Source organism: Agelaius tricolor, unplaced genomic scaffold, assembly GCF_023055355.1.
Source record: "Agelaius tricolor isolate 1412-34295 unplaced genomic scaffold, bAgeTri1.0.p SCAF_18, whole genome shotgun sequence".
NCBI classification, from domain to species: Eukaryota; Metazoa; Chordata; class Aves; order Passeriformes; family Icteridae; genus Agelaius; species Agelaius tricolor.
In genome coordinates, this window is record NW_027269278.1 from 15,636,775 (window position 1) to 15,654,765 (window position 17,991).

General features: G+C 61.8%; 1 protein-coding gene across 1 annotated transcript; it reads left to right on the top strand.

Annotated features, from left to right (window-relative positions):
• Nucleotides 1-42: 42 nt before the first annotated feature.
• On the top strand, nucleotides 43-16,905 carry PDLIM7 (PDZ and LIM domain 7). The gene is given in 30 exon segments (XM_071443544.1): nucleotides 43-179; nucleotides 1,411-1,517; nucleotides 4,860-5,011; nucleotides 5,320-5,350; nucleotides 6,949-6,965; nucleotides 7,563-7,717; nucleotides 8,043-8,079; nucleotides 8,173-8,256; nucleotides 8,258-8,334; nucleotides 8,337-8,465; nucleotides 8,468-8,537; nucleotides 8,684-8,734; nucleotides 8,828-8,973; nucleotides 9,318-9,354; nucleotides 10,002-10,040; nucleotides 10,159-10,313; nucleotides 10,670-10,706; nucleotides 10,850-10,948; nucleotides 11,140-11,178; nucleotides 11,308-11,453; nucleotides 11,798-11,834; nucleotides 12,603-12,641; nucleotides 12,764-12,921; nucleotides 13,267-13,303; nucleotides 14,211-14,269; nucleotides 14,370-14,604; nucleotides 14,682-14,862; nucleotides 15,017-15,137; nucleotides 15,605-15,720; nucleotides 16,001-16,905. Coding segments are annotated over 29 exon segments (2,676 nt in total). The 5' UTR covers nucleotides 43-179; nucleotides 1,411-1,412; the 3' UTR covers nucleotides 16,088-16,905.
• Nucleotides 16,906-17,991: the final 1,086 nt, after the last annotated feature.

Genomic DNA, 17,991 nt, shown 5'->3' on the forward strand with positions numbered 1-17,991 from the left:
GTCCGCCCCGGCAGGCAGAGGAGCGCACGGTGATTGGCCGAAACTCCCGCTGGCTCCGCCCCCTCCTGATCCTATATATGGTCGGGCCGGGCCGGGCGGGGGCGGTGCCCGGGTTCGAGTCCCGCGTCGGCCCGCACCGCTCCGCTCCCGCCCGCTCCGCCGGGCCCCGCTGGCCGCGGGTGAGTCCGGGCCGAGGCGGGGGGCTCCGTCCTCTGCCGGGGGGCACGGGGGCGTGAGGGGTGGAGGGCTGAGGCCTGGCGTAAGGGGAAGGTGGGTGGTCAGGGTCGGGCCCGTGCGGGGCAGAGCCAGCGTCCCCGACCCCTGGAGGGGGGCGGTGGTGTGGGATGGGGAGGGGTCCCGAGGCCCCCGCGGGTCAGGGTGGGGCTTCCCAGCAATAAGCTGAGCTGCTGCCCACTCTGTGCACGCCGGGGACCCCCGGTGCACTCGGGCCCCGTCCCGCCGGGGAGGGGTGGGGGGTATCCGCCCGCTCCGGGCCGTCCCGTCCCGGCGCCTCGCTGGGGCTTGCGCGGCTCCCGGGCGCCGGGAATGCCTGACACGCAGCTCTTCCCCCGGCCCTCCCGAGCGGGGAGCGGGCTGGTGTCGTCTTACACGCCTTATATAGACCGCACCGGCCCAGGGAGAGCGGGGGCACGCTGGCCCCCGGCCCTGCGGCCGGCCCGTGCGAGGCGTGGGGAGCCCCGCAGCCGGCCCTGTCCGCCCTCGGGGGGAAGGTCCTGGGGCCGTTCGCAGGGGTCTGGCTGCTCCTTCCAGGTAAAAGGTGACAAGAGGCTGGCGCTGGCCCGTCTGTCCGGAGCCTTGGCCGGCTGACAGCTGTCAGGCAGGGGAGCGCCGGGATTCCCTCCTGCCGAAGCCCCGGAGATGGGCTCGCTCCCAGGGAGCATCTGCTCGGCCGGCTGCCGGAGCGCCAGCCTGGCTGCTGTGCCAGCGCCTCGGGTGGCATCACGCAGCTCCTGTGCTACTGCTGCTAATTCATCCGGCAAAAATGCTTCTGGTTCCTATCCTTCTCTACCTGCTGTTGCTTCTCTGTGTTCTGAACAGCCTTGGCTCTCAGCAGCAGAAGTTCCTGGGGTGCTGCAAAGGAGAGCACATCCCAGGTTGGGGAAGAGAGCAGAGCCCACAGATACTCCACTGTGGGTGGCAGCAGGGCTGTGCCTGGCTCCCTGGCGCTAGTCAGTGTTAGCCTGGGCCCCTCAGCTCTGACGTTGCTGGAGGAGATGCTGATGGATTTGGGGTGCGTCTCTGACCACAGTGTAGGATGGTCAGGGTGGAGTTACAGCTGGAAACGTGACCTGCCTCCTGTCCTACCCTGCCAGGCACCTCTCCTCGCCTCCTCTCCCTGCATTGTTTCCACATTCCCTAACACTGGGATCACACCCTCTTCCCTTGCAGAGATGGGCGACATGGAGTCCTACAAGGTGATGCTGAATGGGCCAGCACCCTGGGGCTTCAGGCTGCAGGGAGGGAAGGATTTCAGCATGCCGCTCTCCATCTCCAGGGTAAGAGAAACCAAGGCTGGTGACACCCATCCTTCCTCCTGCCTCTGTGGGAGGGAGGCCGCAGTGGCTGAGGCAGAGCCGTACGGGGGATGTAGATGAGCTGGGGCCCCGGGAATGCTGCATCCTGCCCTGCCTGGCTCCACGTAGCCTCCTTGGTCCCTTATCAGCTGCAGCCCAGCACGGGGGTGTTCCGGGCAGAGAGCTGCAGGCAGAAACGTGAAATTCTGCACAGCCTCTGCAGAGGGGGCAGGGGAGGCCCCTTCCGGAGTGTTCCCACCACAGCGGGAGGGGATCTGCTCTCTGAGATGTGTGCCTGGCTTCCTGGTCTGCACCCCAGCACTGGGCTTGGCATCCCAGGACCGAGCCAGTGCCCTTCTGCCCTCCTTTCCACAGCACAGCTCCCAGCTCTGTGCCTGAGGTCACTCCTGAAATGGGCATGGAGAGGAGGAAGCTGCACCGCTGCCTGCGCAGGGATGTGACTCCCTCCCCTAAACTCTCCCATTTCTTCAGTGAGAACCGTTGTGCCACAGCTGGTTGTGCCCGTGGCCGCTGGTTTGAGCCTCTCCCGTTGCAATGTTCCCGGGTTTGACCCTGGCTGTGTGCAGGTCCCCGTCCCTGGGCGGGTGCTGGCCACAGCTTTGGCCACGCAATTGCCTTATAAGCCTTGGAATGTGCCTGCATCGCCTGCGCCGCTGGCGCTGGGGCAGCTGGCACGGACGCTGCTTCTCAAAGGACAGCTTTGCTTTGTGGCATTGAGTGCTGCATGGGGACCTGCCCCTGGCACGAGCCGGGCACTGCGCACCTGCCCCAGAGGGCACAGATCTCCACAGCATCCCAGCACGGAGCACGGGCCCTGAGGGCGCTGAGTGAGGCTGGAGTCGCCTGTGCTGCTGCCCCGGGGCCTGCTGATCTCTGCTGAGCACGCAGAGACAGATTCAGCCAGTTTATTCTCTAAAAAATGTTTCTCTTGGCTGCGAGCCAGTTCTTAACAAAGGGTCTGGTTGGATGGAGGAGCCTCCCAGAGCCTGGGGCAGGGGCCTCGTGAAGCAGTTCTTGGTGAGGCTTGGGCAGTGCTGCCGTCCTGGGCAGGGCAGGAGCAGCAGGGACATTCCCAGGGTATGCAGCCAGCTTTGGGGGCTCTCTAGTGAGGCTGGGCTGCATGGCAGGGCGGTGTACTCTGATGGGAAAGTGTGAGCCTGTGCTGCTCTGCACTCCAGAGGCATCCCCAGACTCAGAGCTCCTGCCCAGAGCATGCTGCTGTCCTTGGCCACTGCCTCCCATGAGCTGGCCCTGCTGCAGCAGGCTGGAAGGAAGCATCCTGCCCCAGCTTTGTGGCTGTAGTGGGGCCCTGCTCTGCAGGGGTGCACAGCACAGGACAACACTGGTATGTCCATTGGCTTGGCTTTCAGCTGTGTCCATCGCTGCGGCACTCCTGGGTGAGCAGTGAGGCTGTTTCAGCTCAGTGATCACACAAAAGAGGTGCCACCATGGCCCTGTGACATGTACCTCCTGTGGCACAGGGCTCTGCTAGGTGCTGACACCCTGGCTAGGCAGGCTGTAAACCATGGTTCCTGTGCTGGAGCTGGGATAAGGACTGCATTCTGGATAGCTGGATGCTGTGTGGCACATCCTGGCATCTGCCAGCTGGGAAAGAGGAGAGATACTTGGGTGCTACTGGCGGGAAGGCACCAAGGGGGCTCTGTTCTGGAGGCCTCTGGACAGGGCAGTAGGTGAGCACCTCTCTGAATGTGGTGATGGAGGTGCAGAGAACAAAAGACTGGGTGGAGTGGGGAGGAAGGAAGCCCTGGTTAGCGGGTCTGGGTGGGAAGTAGGAGGGCTGGCACTGCCATGGCTCCTGGCTGTGCTGGCACCTGTCAAAAGGGGTTTCCTGCACATTGGCATGGAGGGGGACGGGAAGTGCTGACCAGGCTGGGTGAGGCTTCATGACGCAGCCTGACGTGCTCTCCCCTTCCTGGGCAGTCGTGTGAAAACCTCTCCCAACTCCTGCTCCTGCCTCCAAACCCACGCAGCTGCCCTGTGCCTTCCCCAGCCCTCCAGGGCAGCAAGCTGGGGCTTGCAGCAGCATGGCCAGGAGCTGGGGGCATCACTGCTGTGAGGGCACCCTCCTGTGCCAGGCTGGAGGAACGGGAGGGTGGTGTGGGGTTACGGGGTGGGAGTACCCATGTCCTGCTGGGAATAGCAGTGGGATGCAGGTGGAACTGGGCCACATCCAGTCCATATGTGGTGTTTGGCCTTGCATGGAGGGCTGGTGTTGGCCTAGAGGAGGGATGTGTGACTCCAGGGTGAGCTGGGTTCTGTAAGGAGGGGCCAGGACTCTGTGGTAAGGATTTTTCAGCCCTCTGACAGTGCTGGGAATCTGGCTCGCTCCTTTTATGTTCATGTCGAACAGGACTTGAGGAAATACTTGGTCTGGGTCCAAGCGCCTCGAGTTCTTCCATGCTGGAGGAGCAGGAATGGCTGCAGCCTGCCCACGTCTGTCTGTCTGTCTGTCTGTCAGTGCCTGGGAGCTGTGTGCAGTGCTCTGGGCCCTGCTCTGTCTGTGCATCCCTGGTGGGAGGGGAGGGCAGGGCGCAGGGCAGCCTCCACTTCCCAGCACGGGGCTGACGTTCAGCCCTGCCATGGAGCCAAGCAGGGCCAAGGCGCATCCCTGGCACCGTGGCCAGGGGAAGGGAAGTTTGTGGCTGTGCTCCCGGCTGTCCCAGCGGGATGACATGGTGGGGGCGGGTGTCTCCCTGCCCCGGCAGGGCTCCTGCTCCTCTGGGAATGAGGTAATGTCTGTGCCTGGTGGGAACGGGACAGGAGCGCCGGCGGCTGGGGGAGTGCCCCAGGGGTGCCTCCCCTGTCCTTCCCCGCCCCAGCCAAGGGCTGGACATGCCTGTGGTTTGCAGTGAGATGAGGGCTGCCCAGCAGGCCCTGACTCACTGTGCTCTCTTCCTGCCCTGGGACCACAGGGATGACTCCAGGGGGTGGCTGGACTTCGAGGCTGAGGCAGCGCTGCCTCTGTGTTTGGTGTCACGGCAGTGAGGCCTTGGGCTGCTGGCAGGGTCCCCAGGCGTGCCAGAGGGCAAGGGCTGGGCAGTGCCTGGAGAAGTGCTTTGCCTTCTGCTGCTGCCAAGGGGAAGAGGCTGCTCTGGGCCCATGCACTGGGAAATGAGGAGTAATCTGGGGTTGCCACTTTTCCCTGGGTCAGGTCAGTGCAGTGTCCTGTGCTAGGCTAATGATCCTGGGCCTTGGAAGGCCCCTGCCCTCATGAGGATGTCCCTCTGCTCCCATGTCACTGCTTGGCTGTTCCAGCTGTCCCTAACTCTGTCTGTCCTGCAGCTGACTCTGGGTGGGAAGGCAGCCCAGGCCGGCGTGGGAGTGGGCGACTGGGTGCTGTACATCGACGGGGAGAGCACCAGTGCCATGACACACATCGAGGCCCAGAACAGGATCCGTGCCTGTGGGGACAGGCTCTGCCTCACCTTGAGCAGGTAGGAATCATGAGTCCCGCAAACATGGGGTTCTGCTATGACTGGAGTGTAATCAGGGCCCTCTGCCCTGTGCCACCTCCTGGTATCACCATCTCCCAGCATCACTGCTCCTTACTTAGAGGCTGGAAGTCCCAGGCTGTGTCCAAGGGCTCTGCTTGCCTGGATAAGGCTTAACCTGACTGCAAGCCACAGGGCAGTGCCAGCTGGCCATGTTTCCCCTCAGCTGGGTGCTGCATCCCTGGGGTACCAGCATGCTGGTGGTGTCTGGACCAACTCCAGTACCTGCCCATCTGTCTCCTCTCTTGCAGAGCCCAGAACCAGCTGGGGAAGCCGCAGAAGGTACGTGTTGCTCCTGGTGCCGCAGTGGCAGCTCAGCCTCATCTCAGGGCAAGGGAATCTCAGTGTAGTGAAACAAATGGACTTTGCTCTTGGGGCTTTTAGGGGGCTGGGGTGTGTTTGAAGGTCTAGAAAGCCCAGCTGGAGGAGCAGCTCTGACCTCTGGCACCGTGGAGGATCAGAGGGAGCGGGATCTGCACAGTAGGTGCCTGGGCCCAGATTGTCTGTCCCCCTGCTGGGTGTGGGCAGGGATGCAGAGGGGTCAGCACAGGGGAGGAGGCTGGGCAGGTGCAGCACCATGTTTGCTAGTGCTGGGGAGTGCCCTGGCACAGGGAGGCAGGGCTGGGGCTGGTGACTGGTGGCTCCTGGGCAGAAGCCACCTGCATGTGTTCAGCTTTTGCCGTGGGACAGTTGCAGTTGGCGTGTGTGCATGCACCGCCCTGCCATGGGCAGCAGCGAGTGTCCGGGCCACCTACTAATCTCCAAATGACCCTCAGGCTGGGTTTGTGACCTGCTGTCTCTGGGCCAAGTGCCCAGTGGAGCGAGTGCCAGCCTGGCAGAGCCTGGTCTTCAAGGTGCACGTGCTGTCCGGCTTCCCTCCCTGGCTGCCCGCTGCGCTGCCTGGCCCAGGGCTGCTCCTTGCATGCTGCTTGACGTGTGAGCCCGTGTCTGTGTGTTTTGTCTCGCTCAGGACTCACTCCCCTGCTCTGAACCCCTGAAATATAACTTCGCTCCCAGCACCGCCCTCAACAAAACAGCCCGGCCCTTCGGGGCCGGCTCACCTCCGAACCCACGGCCCGGGCTGGTGACGAAACCCGTGACGTACGCGCCCCTGGCGCCCGCCTGCACCCCCCAGCACAACGGGTACGTTGCTGTCCGTCCTGCTCCCTGAGGATCGGGGGGAGCCTGCTGCCCCGCCCTGCTGCGCCTTGCATGCCAGGCACCCTGGGGGGGAGCGGGTGACAGCGCCCGTGCCGGAGCAAACGGGGGCTGGTGCTGAGGTGGCACAGCAGAGCTGTCTCACACAGGGACATGCGGCCACACTCGTGCCGGGCCCTTGCTCAGGGACATGTCAGCCTGTGGGGGCTCCTGCCAGGCTTTACACGGTGGCTGTAGCAGGACACTGGCTGGCATCTGCAGTGGCAGGGAAACGGTGGCTGGCTGTGACCACCGGCCGGTGCCTGCCTGGAAGTCCTGCCGTTCCCCTGGCTGCAGGAAGGGGCTGGGCAGAGTGATGGCCTCCAGCTCTGCCACTCTGTTCCCTGGCTCTGCTGCATGTGTGCAGCAGCTGCTGGTCCCTGCTCCTCCTGCCAGAGCTGCCGTAGTGCCCAGGAGCTGGGCAATGGGGCAGGATGTGGCATTGACTGCCCCAGGCATCCAGGCCTGTTCTAGGGGCTGAGGGAGCACAGTCTGGTCTGCTGGCATCTGCCCCTGTGCCCCAGTGTGTTCTCAGCCCTGGGTGAGCTGGGTGTTAGACTCAGGGATAGGGGACTAATGTGGGCCATAGGTGAGCTCTGGAAACTTCTTGGGTGCTGTAGGTCTAATTTCACCTTCCTTTTTCTTTCTTTCTCTCCTCCCTTTCTCTTTCCCTCTCCCTACAGGTGCTGAGCCTTGACAAGTCAGTAAGCCTTTTACCTGCTCTCTCTATCCTCCCTGCATGCCTCTTCCCTGCCAGTGCCCTGTCCTTCAGGGCAGGGCCAGCCTGGGGATGGGCAGCAGGCACTGCTCTGCCCATGTGGGTGGGTCACTGCTGGCACCAAGCTGTCCCCAGTGTAGAGGGGACAGCTGCCTGTCTCTGCCAGCTGCTGGGGCCCTGGAGTGTCCTTGTGTGTGATCCATTCCCTGTTCCTCAAGACGTGACTGTGCTGGGCAAGGGCTGATGGGCTGTGCTGGGCACCATGCCCACGGCCAGGTGGCTCTGCCATAGACGGCTGTGGTGCAGCTCCCTGATGGTGTTTTTTTGACCTTGGCTTATTCTTGCTCTGTCCTTTCTCTTCTGGCCCTTGGGGCCAGTTTCAAATTGCCAGGAATGGTGGTGGTCATTCCAGAGTCAGTCCTTCACAGGCCCAGCCTTTGTGAGGGAGGAGTTGGGAGGTGGGGAGGAAGACAAAGTGTGATGTCTCTGGTACCGGTGTGCTGTGATTCTGTGCTGGGTAAGGTGGGGAGCAGCCCCAGGAGATCTGTCAGATTTGACAGATGACTCTGTCACTCACAGGCAGCCCCCACAGCTGCTGGAGCCCCCCAGCACCCCCGTGTGTGACCCTGTGAAGCTGCGGATGTTAGAGGACATTGATGACTCAAAGCCCCCCAGCTGGACCTCCCAGTCCCGCTCCTTCCGCAAACTGTCCCGCCTGGTGGGCGCCGATGGCAGTGAGTTCCCATGGGGCCTGGCACTGCCCAGCTTTGCTGGGGAAGCTGGAGCTGGAGAAAGGCTTTGGTGCCTCATGGAGTGTTGGTTTTGGCCCTCCGTGGCAGTTAAGCCAGGCAGAGCTGCCTGGGGCTGTGTGAGCTCGTGGTGGTGCCGCTGGGCTGGGGCCGTGCTCTGCCCCGTGGCCAGGCAGGGCTGTGTTGGGATAGGTGGGCAGTGGGAGGAGAGGGCCTCTTCCCTTTCCTGTTCCTTTCCCTTCCTGCTCTCTCTGGGCCTCAGTTGCTGCAGACTGACTCCATCTCCCCCTTTCTCTCCTGCTATGCTCAGTGGAGGATGGTGAGGACGAGCTTGTTAAAAAGCCCAGGTAAGGGGAGCGTGTGCTGGAGCAGCAGCAGGATCCACAAGGTGCTCACCCCAGGCTCAGCCCACACACCTGGTTCTCTCTTGCTGCTTGCAGTCACTCAGGGGAAGCTGTTTGCTCTGTTGCTGTTTTTTCTCTCTGTCTCCAAGAGTTGAGCTGTTGGTGGAGCTGCAGAGCTCACCCCGCAGTGGGCACTGCCAGAGCTCAGCCACTGCTCTGGCTTCCACCTCGGGAGGGTCCTGCCAGGACACACCAGCCAGAACAAGGTGTCCTGTGCTGGGTAGAACCTGCTGGGCACTGCTGGCACCAAGCTGGGGAGGCCAAGCTCTGCCATTGCTTCTTGAGGAAGAGGGACCTGGAGAAGGCTGGTGCACAGAGAACACCTTGCTGGGGTATTGGGAGGTGCTAGGCAGCAGCTGGACAGTGTGCTGTGAGCCTGGCATGGGGCTGCAGGACAGTGTGTTGTGAGCCTGGCATGGGGCTGCAGGATGGCAGGTCAGAGCTGGCTGAGTGTCTCTGACTTCTGCTTCTGGAGTGCATTTGTGAGGGATGGGCTATCCGTGGTCAAAGACTGAGTGTTGTGCTACCCTTCTTTTCAATATCACAGGGATGCCCATGGGTCCAGCTGGGGCACAGTGGAGCAGTGGTGAGTGCCAGGGTCTGGTGAGGGCACCTTTGGCGGCACTGCCCTGTGCTGAAGCAGAGTCTGTACTTGGTGCTGGCTGAAGTTCCTGCCCTCTGTCACTCACAGGCAGCCTCTGGAGCCCCCCAGCACCCCCGGGTGTGATCCTGGGAAGTTGAGGATGTTGGAGGATGCTGAGGACTGGCAGCCCCGCACTGGCACCTCCCAGTCCCGCTCCTTCCGCAAACTGGCCCAGCTGACAGGCACAGATGGCAGTGAGTTCCCACAGGGCCTGGCACTGCCTGGGGATGTGGGACTGTTTTGGGGTAACCAGAAGCTGGGAGGAGCAGTGGGGTGATGTAGCACCCGGGAGTGTTGGTTTTGGCCCCAGTTAACTCCCTGAGGGCCGCTGAGCCAGTGGGATCTGCCCAGGGCTGTGTGTGGGCTCATGGTGGTGCTGCTGGTCTGGGGTTGTGCTCTGCCCTGTGGCCAGACAGGGCTGTGCAGTGGGGCCAGGCGAGTGGAGAGGTTGGTTTTCCTCCTTTCCCTTCCTGCTTTTCCTGGACCTTAGTTGCTGCAGACTGACTCCATCTTCCCCTTTCTCTCCTGCTGCACTCAGTGGAGGATGGTGAGGATGAATTTATTAAAAAGCCCAGGTAAGGGGATCGTGTGCCAGGGCAACAGCAGGAGCCACAGGATGCCCACCCTGGGCTCAGCCACAAGGCTTGTTCTCTCTCACTGCTTGCAGTCACTCAGGGGAAGCTCTTTGCCCTGTTGCTGTTTCTTCTTTCCTCTCCTTATCCTCCCCCCTCTATCCTGTCCTTTCCCTCTTCCTAGAGCCAAGCTGTTGGCAGAGCCACAGGCTCACCCCACAACAGGCACTGCCAGTGCTCAGCCACTGCTCTGTCACCTCAGGAGGGTCCTGCCCAGACACCCATCAGCCAGGCAAGCTGTGCCCAGATGAGGTGTCCTCACGCTGGGTGTGCAGGCAGGACCTGCTTGGCACTGCTGGCACCGAGCTGGGGAGGCCAAGATGCAGCACAGTGTGCTGGACACAGTGGGCAGGGGTGGCTGTTGGCACTGACAGCACCTTGCTGGGAGTGTTGGGAGTTGCAGGGTAGGGAACTGGATCAGACTGGGGCACAGTGTCATATGGGGCCAGGGAATGGCTGCAAGGCTGATCAGGAGTGAACACTCAGCATTTCCACAAGGCTTGTGCGTCTCTGGGGCTGTGGATGTGTATGGGGAGGGATGGGCTGGTCAAACACTGACTTCTGTGCCACCATTCTTTCTGATACCACAGGGATGCCCATGGGTCCAACTGGGGCACAGGGCAACATCGGTGAGTGCCAGGTTCTGGCAGAGGTGTTGGCATGTGCCAGGGCATCTTTGGGGATGCTTCCCTATTCCAGAGCAGGGCCCAGTCCTGGTGCTGAGCTCCTGCCCTCTGTCACTCTCAGGCAGCCCCCTCAGGCTCTGGAGCCCCCCAGTGACACTGTGTGTGACCCTGTGAAGCTGCGGATGTTAGAGGACATTGTGGACTCAAAGCCCCACACCTGGACCTCCCAGTCCCGTTCCTTCCGCAAACTGGCCCGGCTGGTGGGAGCAAACAGCAGTGAGTTCTGCAGGGCCTGGCACTGGCTGCCTGCCCAGCTGTGCCCAGCTTTGCTGGGGCAGCTGCTAAAGGCTCTGGTGTGTTGTTACAGCAGGGCATTGGTTTTGCCCCATTTGGGCCCTCTGTGGCAGCTGAACCAGCAGGAGCTGCCCAGAGCTGTGTGGGCTCGTGGTGGTGTCACTGGGCTGGAGCTGTGCTCTGCCCTGTGGCCAGGCAGGGCTGTGTGGTGGGGCAGGGGGGCTGTGGGAGGAAAGGGCATTTTTCCTTCCTTTCCTTTCCCTTTCCTTCCTCCTGTGCCTGGGCCTCAGTTGCTGCAGACTGACTCCATCTCCCCCTTTCTCTCCTGGTGTCCTCAGTGGATGATGGTGAGGATGAGCCCGTTAAAAAGCCCAGGTAAGGGGCTGCAGCAGGAGCCACAAGGTGCCCATGCCAGGCTCAGCCTCCACAGCCACTTCACCCTTGCTGCTTGCAGTCACTCTGGGGGTGCTCTTTGCACTGCTGGGGGTTCTCCCCTCCCTCTCTGTCCCCTCTCCCAGACTTGAGGTGTTTTCAGAACTGCACAATGGGCACTGCCAGCATTCAGTCACTGCTCTGACCGTCACCTCAGGAGGGTCCTGCCCCAAGCACCCACCTGGGTAGGGGTGGCTGGTGACAATCACAACACCTTGCTGGAGATGTTGGGAGGTGCTGGGCAGCAACTGTGGAGCAGCTGCAGGGCTGCTGGTCAGTATTTCTATGTGGCTCATGCCTCCACGGGGCTGTGGGTGCATATGGTAGGCATGGTCAAACAGTGACTGTTGTGCTGCTGTTTTTTCCAATGTCACAGGGATTCCCATGGGTCCATCTGGGGCATAGTGGAGCAGCGGTGAGTGCCACAGTCTGTCAGAGGTGTTGCCATGTGCCAGGTCACCTTTGGCAGCACTGCCCTGTGCTGCAGTGTTGGGCAGGGTCTGTGCTTTGTGCTCGCTGAGCTCCTGCCCTCTGTCACTCCCAGGGAGCCTCTGGAGCCCCCCAGCACCCCCGGGTGTGATCCTGGGAAGCTGCGGCTGATGGAGGACGCGGAGGGCTGGCAGCCCCGCACCGGCACCTCCCAGTCCCGCTCCTTCCGCAGGCTGGCCCAGCTGACGGGCACAGATGAGAGTGAGTCCCCACAGGGCCTGGCACTGCCTGGGAATGTGGGACTGTTTTGGCAGTGGGAGAGGCAGTGGGGTGATGTGGCATCAGGAGTGTTGATTTTGGCCCCAAGTCACCCCTTGAGGGCCGCTGAGCCAGCGGGAGCTGCCTGGGGCTGTGTATGGGCTCGTGGTGGTGCTCTGGGGCCGTGCTCTGCCCCATGGCCAAGCAGGGCTGTGTGATGGGGTATGGGGATGATGGGTGGGAAGGTTGGTTTTCCTCCTTTCCTTTCCTTTCCTTTCCTTTCCTGCTTTTCCTGGGCATCAGTCACTGCAGACTGACTCCGTCTCCCCCTTCCTCTCCTGCTGCAGTGGAGGATGGTGAGGATCAGATTGTTAAAAAGCCCAGGTAAGGGAGCATGTGCTGAGGCTGCATGTCCCAGGTGTCTGGGCACTGCTGGCTCTGAGCTGGAGATGCTGAGCTGCACCTTAGCCTTTTGGGCATACAAGGAAGGGAGGAGGCTATGGCACTGGGAAAACCTGGCTATGGGATGTTGGGAGGTGCTGGGAGTGCCTGCACCTGGGGCACATTGTGAGCCTGGTGTGGCAGAGCTGGGCGAGTGCTGCTGGCTCATTTCCCCTCAGTGTCACTACTTCTCATGACTCTGGGTAAACTCTTTGCCCTGTTGTGGATTCTTCTCTCCCTCCTTGTCCTCTCCCAGAGCTGAGGTGGTGGTGGAGCTGCAGAGCCCACCTTGTGCTCAGCCCACAACAGGCACTGCCAGTGCTCAGCCACTGCTTTGACCTTCACCTTGGGAGGTTCCTGCCTGGACACCCCCTGGCTAGACAGTTTGTCCCCAAATGGGTGTGCAGGCAAAACTCACTGGGCACTGCTGCTGGCACCAAGCTGGGGAGGTTAATATGCAGCACAGTGTGTAGGGATGGCTGGTGACACAACACTTTGCTGGGCATTTTTGGAGTCACAGGGCAGGCACTGTACCTGGGGCACGATATCATGTGGGGTCATGTAATGGCTGGTCAGGCTGGTCAGGAGTGAATGCTGTCAGCATTCCCATGAGGTTCTTATATCTCTGAGATTGTGGGTGTATATGGAAAGCACTGGCTGAGCCATGGATCAGCCACTGACTGCTGTGCCACCGTTTTTCTGATGCCACAGGGATACCCATGGGTCCAGCTGGGGCACAGTGGAGCAGCGGTGAGTGCCAGGGTCTGGCAGAGATGTTGCCACGTGCCAGAGCACCTTTTGGAGTGCTTCCCTGTTCCAGAGCAGGGTCTGTGCTTTGTGCTGGCTGAGCTCCTGCCCTCTGTCACTCACAGACAGCCCCCACAGCCTCTGGAGCCCCCCAGCACCCCCGGGTGCAGCCCTGGGAAGCTGCGGCTGATGGAGGACGCTGAGGACTGGCAGCCCCGCACCGGCACCTCGCAGTCCCGCACCTTCCACAGGCTGGCCCAGCTGACGGGCACAGACAGCAGCAGTGAGTTCCCACAGGGCCCGGCACTGCCCGGGGGTGCTGGGCTCTCCCTGGGCTGCCAGAGTCCGGCAGAATCTGGAGTGGCACTGGAGTGTTGGTTTTGGCCTCGTGTGGTCCCTGTGGGGTGGCTGAGTCAGGGGAGTTGGTGGGGCTGTGCGTGGTCTCGTGCTGGTGACACTGGTCTGGGGTCTTGGTCTGCCCTGTGGCTGGGCAGGGCTTTGTTTTGGGGCAGGGGTTGGTGGGAGGAGAGGTTGGTTTTCCTCTTTTTCCCCCTTTCCCCTCTTGTTGTGCCCGGACCTCTGTCTGTGAGGACTGACTGTTTCCTCCTTTCTCTCTTGCTGCGCTCAGTGGAGGATCATGATGATGTGTTTGTTAGGAAGCCCAGGTAAGGGGAGTGTGTGGCAGCAGGAGCTGGGGGGGCTGCACATCCTGGGCAGAACCCCTTGGGCATTGCTGCCCCTCAGCTGGGAATGCTGAGCTGCGCCGTGGTGCCCCAGAAACGGTGGGTTGGGAGTGGCTGATGGCACTGGCCAAATCTCACTGGGTTGTGATGTTTGGGCAGCATCTGGACCTGGGGCACAGTGTCCTGCAAGCCTGGCGTGGGGCTGTGGGGCAGCCGAGCTCGTGGATGTCACCAGTTTGTCAGAGTTGTTCCTTGTTCTGTGCAGCCAGGCAGGGGGATGGACAGCACCCCATTTTTTGCCTTTACCTGTCTGTAAAACCTCCTGCCATGGCTCTTGGGTACCAGCTCTGCCCAGTTTGCTCTGACACAAATAAAAGTTGGGTTTGTTGCCATCTCCTTTTTGAATTTGTGTTGGAGAAGCACAGAGCCACTGGCTCTCCCTCTGTCCCTGTCCCCCTTCTTTCACTGGGCTGTGCCTCTGTAGCCCTGGCTTGCCCTGCCTGTTCCCAGCACTGCTGAGGTGGACCCTGGGCTTCCCTGCATCAGGTCATGTCCAGGTCCCCCTGCACCCCAGTGAGACTGGGGGTGATCATATCAGTAGACAACCAAAGTCTGTGTGGTCCCTGGGGTCCCTGGTCAGTGTGGAGAAGCCCAGAACTTCCCTCCTGCCTCTCCCCAGACCAACACAGTGGGTGCCAGAGACCCTGGGGCTGCTGTGTCTTGGCAGGACTGAAGGCCCTTGGCTCAGTACCTCATCACTAAACCAGTTACTGCTGGGCATGGGGGCTTGGCCAGCTCCCTCCTGCTTGTTGGGGTGGGGAGCCCTGCCTGCACTCCCTGGGCAGTCACCAGTGAGCAGGGCAGGCTGAATTAACTGCTTGTTCTGTAGCCAGGTCTCCGTGCCGGACCCGTCCCCAGGAGCAGCGATGAAAACTGAGCCAGGACTGGGTGAGCAAAACATCTCTTGGCTTTTTGGGGAGAGGCTGCCAAGGGATCAGGAGCACTCTCCTTAAGACCTGTGTGTGTGTGTGTGTGTGTGTGTGTGCAGCCCCCAGGACCCCCAGTGCCACCCCCAGCCCCACCAGCCGCCCACCCTGGGCTGTGGACCCCTCGTTTGCCGAGCGCTACGCCCCGGACAAGACGAGCACGGTGGTGAGCAAGCACAGCCAGCCTGCCACGCCCACCCCCATGCAGAACCGCAGCTCCATCGTGCAGGCAGCCCAGCAAGCCCCCGAGGGGCCCGGCCGCACCCCCCTCTGCTACAAGTGCAACAAGGTCATCAGGTGAGCCCCGGCCGCCACCGCTGCCACGCCACCGTCCTGGGCCCCGGTGTGGCTGATGTGGCTCTGTCCTGCCACAGGGGACGGTACCTCGTGGCGCTGGGACATTATTACCACCCCGAGGAGTTCATCTGCTGCCAGTGCAGGAAGGTGCTGGATGAGGGCGGCTTCTTTGAGGAGAAAGGCTCCATCTTCTGCCCCAAGTGCTACGACACGCGCTACGCACCCACCTGCGCCAAGTGCAAGAAGAAGATCACTGGGGTGAGTGTCCCTCAGCCTGCCCTCCATCTCCTGTCCTTGCCCTCTGCTGTGGGTGCCTGGCTCTGTCCCTTCCCACCTGGTCCATCTCAGGGGATTCCTTGTCCCTTCCTGCCCTTGGTGGTCCTGCCCCTGGCTGACAGTGGCTCCCCTCCAGGAGGTGATGCACGCACTGAAGATGACCTGGCACGTGCAGTGCTTCACCTGCAATGCCTGCAAAACTCCCATCCGCAACCGAGCCTTCTACATGGAGGAGGGACAGCCCTACTGTGAGAGAGGTAGGACCCAGGGACCCCATGTGTCACCTCGTGTGGCCCTGGGGCACCAGTGGGACTCAGCAGCTGCGCACAGGGCTGAGGGCATGAGCTGCCCTGCTCTGTGGGGCTCCTCCTGGGCTGTGGGGAGGACAGAGACCCCAGTCCCACAGCCCTGAGCACTCCATCCTGGTTCTCCCTAGCTGCAGGGTAGTGCCATGCTCCTATGTTGCCATGGCAATGAGGGAGGATGTACATCAAAGCTACTGCTGCATCCTGGGAGTTGAGGTTCTCCTCCTCCCCCTGGAGCCCTGTGGTGGCTGAGCCACCCTGCACCTTTCTGGGGTGTCCGGGGCATTCTCTCACCTGGATGGGGGCTGGCAGAGCTGTCCCCAGGCCTGTGGGATCCTGGCTGAGCTGCAGCCCTGCTCCTCTGGGATGAGCAGCTGTAGTGCATGGAAGTGCTGACCTGGGCTCTGCCTTTCTCACAGACTATGAGAAGATGTTTGGCACCAAGTGCCGTGGCTGTGACTTCAAGATCGATGCTGGGGACCGGTTCCTGGAGGCGCTGGGCTTCAGCTGGCACGACACTTGCTTTGTCTGTGCGGTGAGCAGTGTGCCTCCCTCCCTGACTGCTGCAGGGCCTGTGCCTCTCCCTGACAGTCCTGCTCTGGGTGGGCTACACCAGCAGTACAGGGGACCTGCTGCCACAAGATTTTTCCCACTTGCCTCCATTCTGGGAGCTTGGGACTCTGCCCTGAGCCTTCTGGACCCTGGCAGTGACCCAGACCCACATGGAGGTCCCTGTGTGACACCAGTGCTGGGCTGTGGGGGATCCAGAGGCTGGCTCAGCCCCACAACCTGACCACCTGCACTCTCCTCCCCAGATCTGCCAGACCAACCTGGAAGGGAAGACGTTCTACTCCAAGAAGGACAAGCCTCTGTGCAAGAGCCACGCTTTCTCCCATGTGTGAGGGGTGGGAATCCAGCTGTGCCCACACATGCCCCTGGCCCTGCATGCTCCTCTCCCCCTGCCCTGCTGGCCCCAGGGAGCCAGGCTGGGCCCTTGGCCCTTTCCCTTGCTCCTGCCCCTTTCCTGGTAGCTCCTGGCTCAACTCCAGCCAGATACAGTGCTGGGTCCAGTGCCTTTGATAGCTGGGTGGCTTCTTATATGCTTCTCAACTGGCCCTAGGAGCCCTGGGAACGGGATGCTGCATGGATCTCCTGCCCCTGAGCCACACAGCATGGTGGGCACAACTATGCTGAGGCTGGAATTGGAGAGGGTCTGCCACAGCTGGGCTGCTCCCTTGCTGCCTGGCAGATCAGTACTGGGGCAGGGATACTCCTTACACATCCCTCCCTGAGTGGGTGAGGACCAGCTCTGTCTCACTCTCCCCAGCCTTCCCTGCTGTGTGCTTGGGACTGGAGACCCGGCCCTGCTCGCCCGCTGGGGCCCTGCCCATGACAACCCTCCAGCCACCCCTCAAACTGCTGTGGTGGTTTCCTGCCCCAGTTGCATTCCGGGGGTGTCTGTCCCTCATGTCCCCCACCCTGGTGGCATCCCCTGGGGCTGGCATCACCCCCAGCTGTGGGCTGGCAGCGTGTGCTGATGGCCAGCCCAGCCAGGTGGCTGCTCCTGCAAGGCTTGGGCACAGCTTCCTACCAAAGAGCTCTCTGCCACTGCCATCCTGGGGCCACCGATGCCTCCCCCCAAACCACACCCTCCGGTCGGGCTGCCCTGATGTAGCCACGGTGCTTTTAGTGCCTTTAATAAACACGTCTCTGCAAGTGCCGCCTGTCTCCGGGCCCGTGGTTTTGCCGAGTGAGGTGCGGCCGGCTGGGAAGGTCATGCTCTGCCCTCATCCCGCTCCCTCTGGGGCCTGACTCAGCTCCTTCCAGCTTTCCAGGGAAGCTCTTTGCCTCACATTTCTCCTCCTCTGCCCGTGTCAGCCCAGGCTTGACCCCTTGTTTTGACTGGGTCATCCCTCTGGTAGCAGGCAGGACCGCTAATGGAGGCAGTAATAAATGCAGCAAGGAGACATTGGGGGTCAGACCTTAGTGGGAGTCCCTGTATACCTGGCAGTGTCCTCATGCCTGAGTTTTTAGAAGTGTTGAGGGGCCATGGGGCATGCATGGGCCACGTGCACCAGCTCTGGGCGTTCTCCAGCGTGGAGCAGCCAAGCGTTCGCTCACGCGCTGCAGCTGCCGTCCCGCAGGACGGGGGCGAGGCCACAGCAGCACCTCCAGCTGGAACGGGCTGGAGGGCAGCGGCTGTGGGGAAGTGGCTGTTCTCCTCCCTCTCCACTCTGACAGCTGGAACGGTCATTAATAATTGCAGCTCTTGCCATGATGAGCAATTGTAAGGAAAATTGTCTTGCTCATCTACTGGAAGGTTCTGCCGGGGGCAGGAGCTGGCTGTGGGGAGCCAAATGCCTCCTGGCATCAGCCAGATCTGGGCTGTGGTGCCATGTCTTCTCACTGCCAGTTCCAGGAGTGCAAAAGCACATCAAAGATGGGGTGAGGAAAGTCGAGGGATAAAGACAGGCTGGGGCTGGGCCAGGCACTCAGGCTGGGGCACAGGAGAGCAATGGGATGGTCACACTGAGAAGCAGCAGGACACGGGTGCAACAAGGGACAGAAACAGCTGGTGCCTGCCTGGCAGGGCTGGCAGGAGCAGGGCTGAGTGTGCCGTGTGAGTCCCAGCTGTGCAGCCAAGGTCAGAGGAAGCACAGGGGAAGGTGAGGTGGCTGTGGCCCCACGTGGGCAGCCCCTGATCCAACCCTAGCTTGGCTGGACAGCAATCTGTGAGTGGAGGGTGGGAAAGGGGCAGGGGCAGGCAGTGGTGCGGGACGGAGCCTGGGGCGGTAGCATGGTCTGG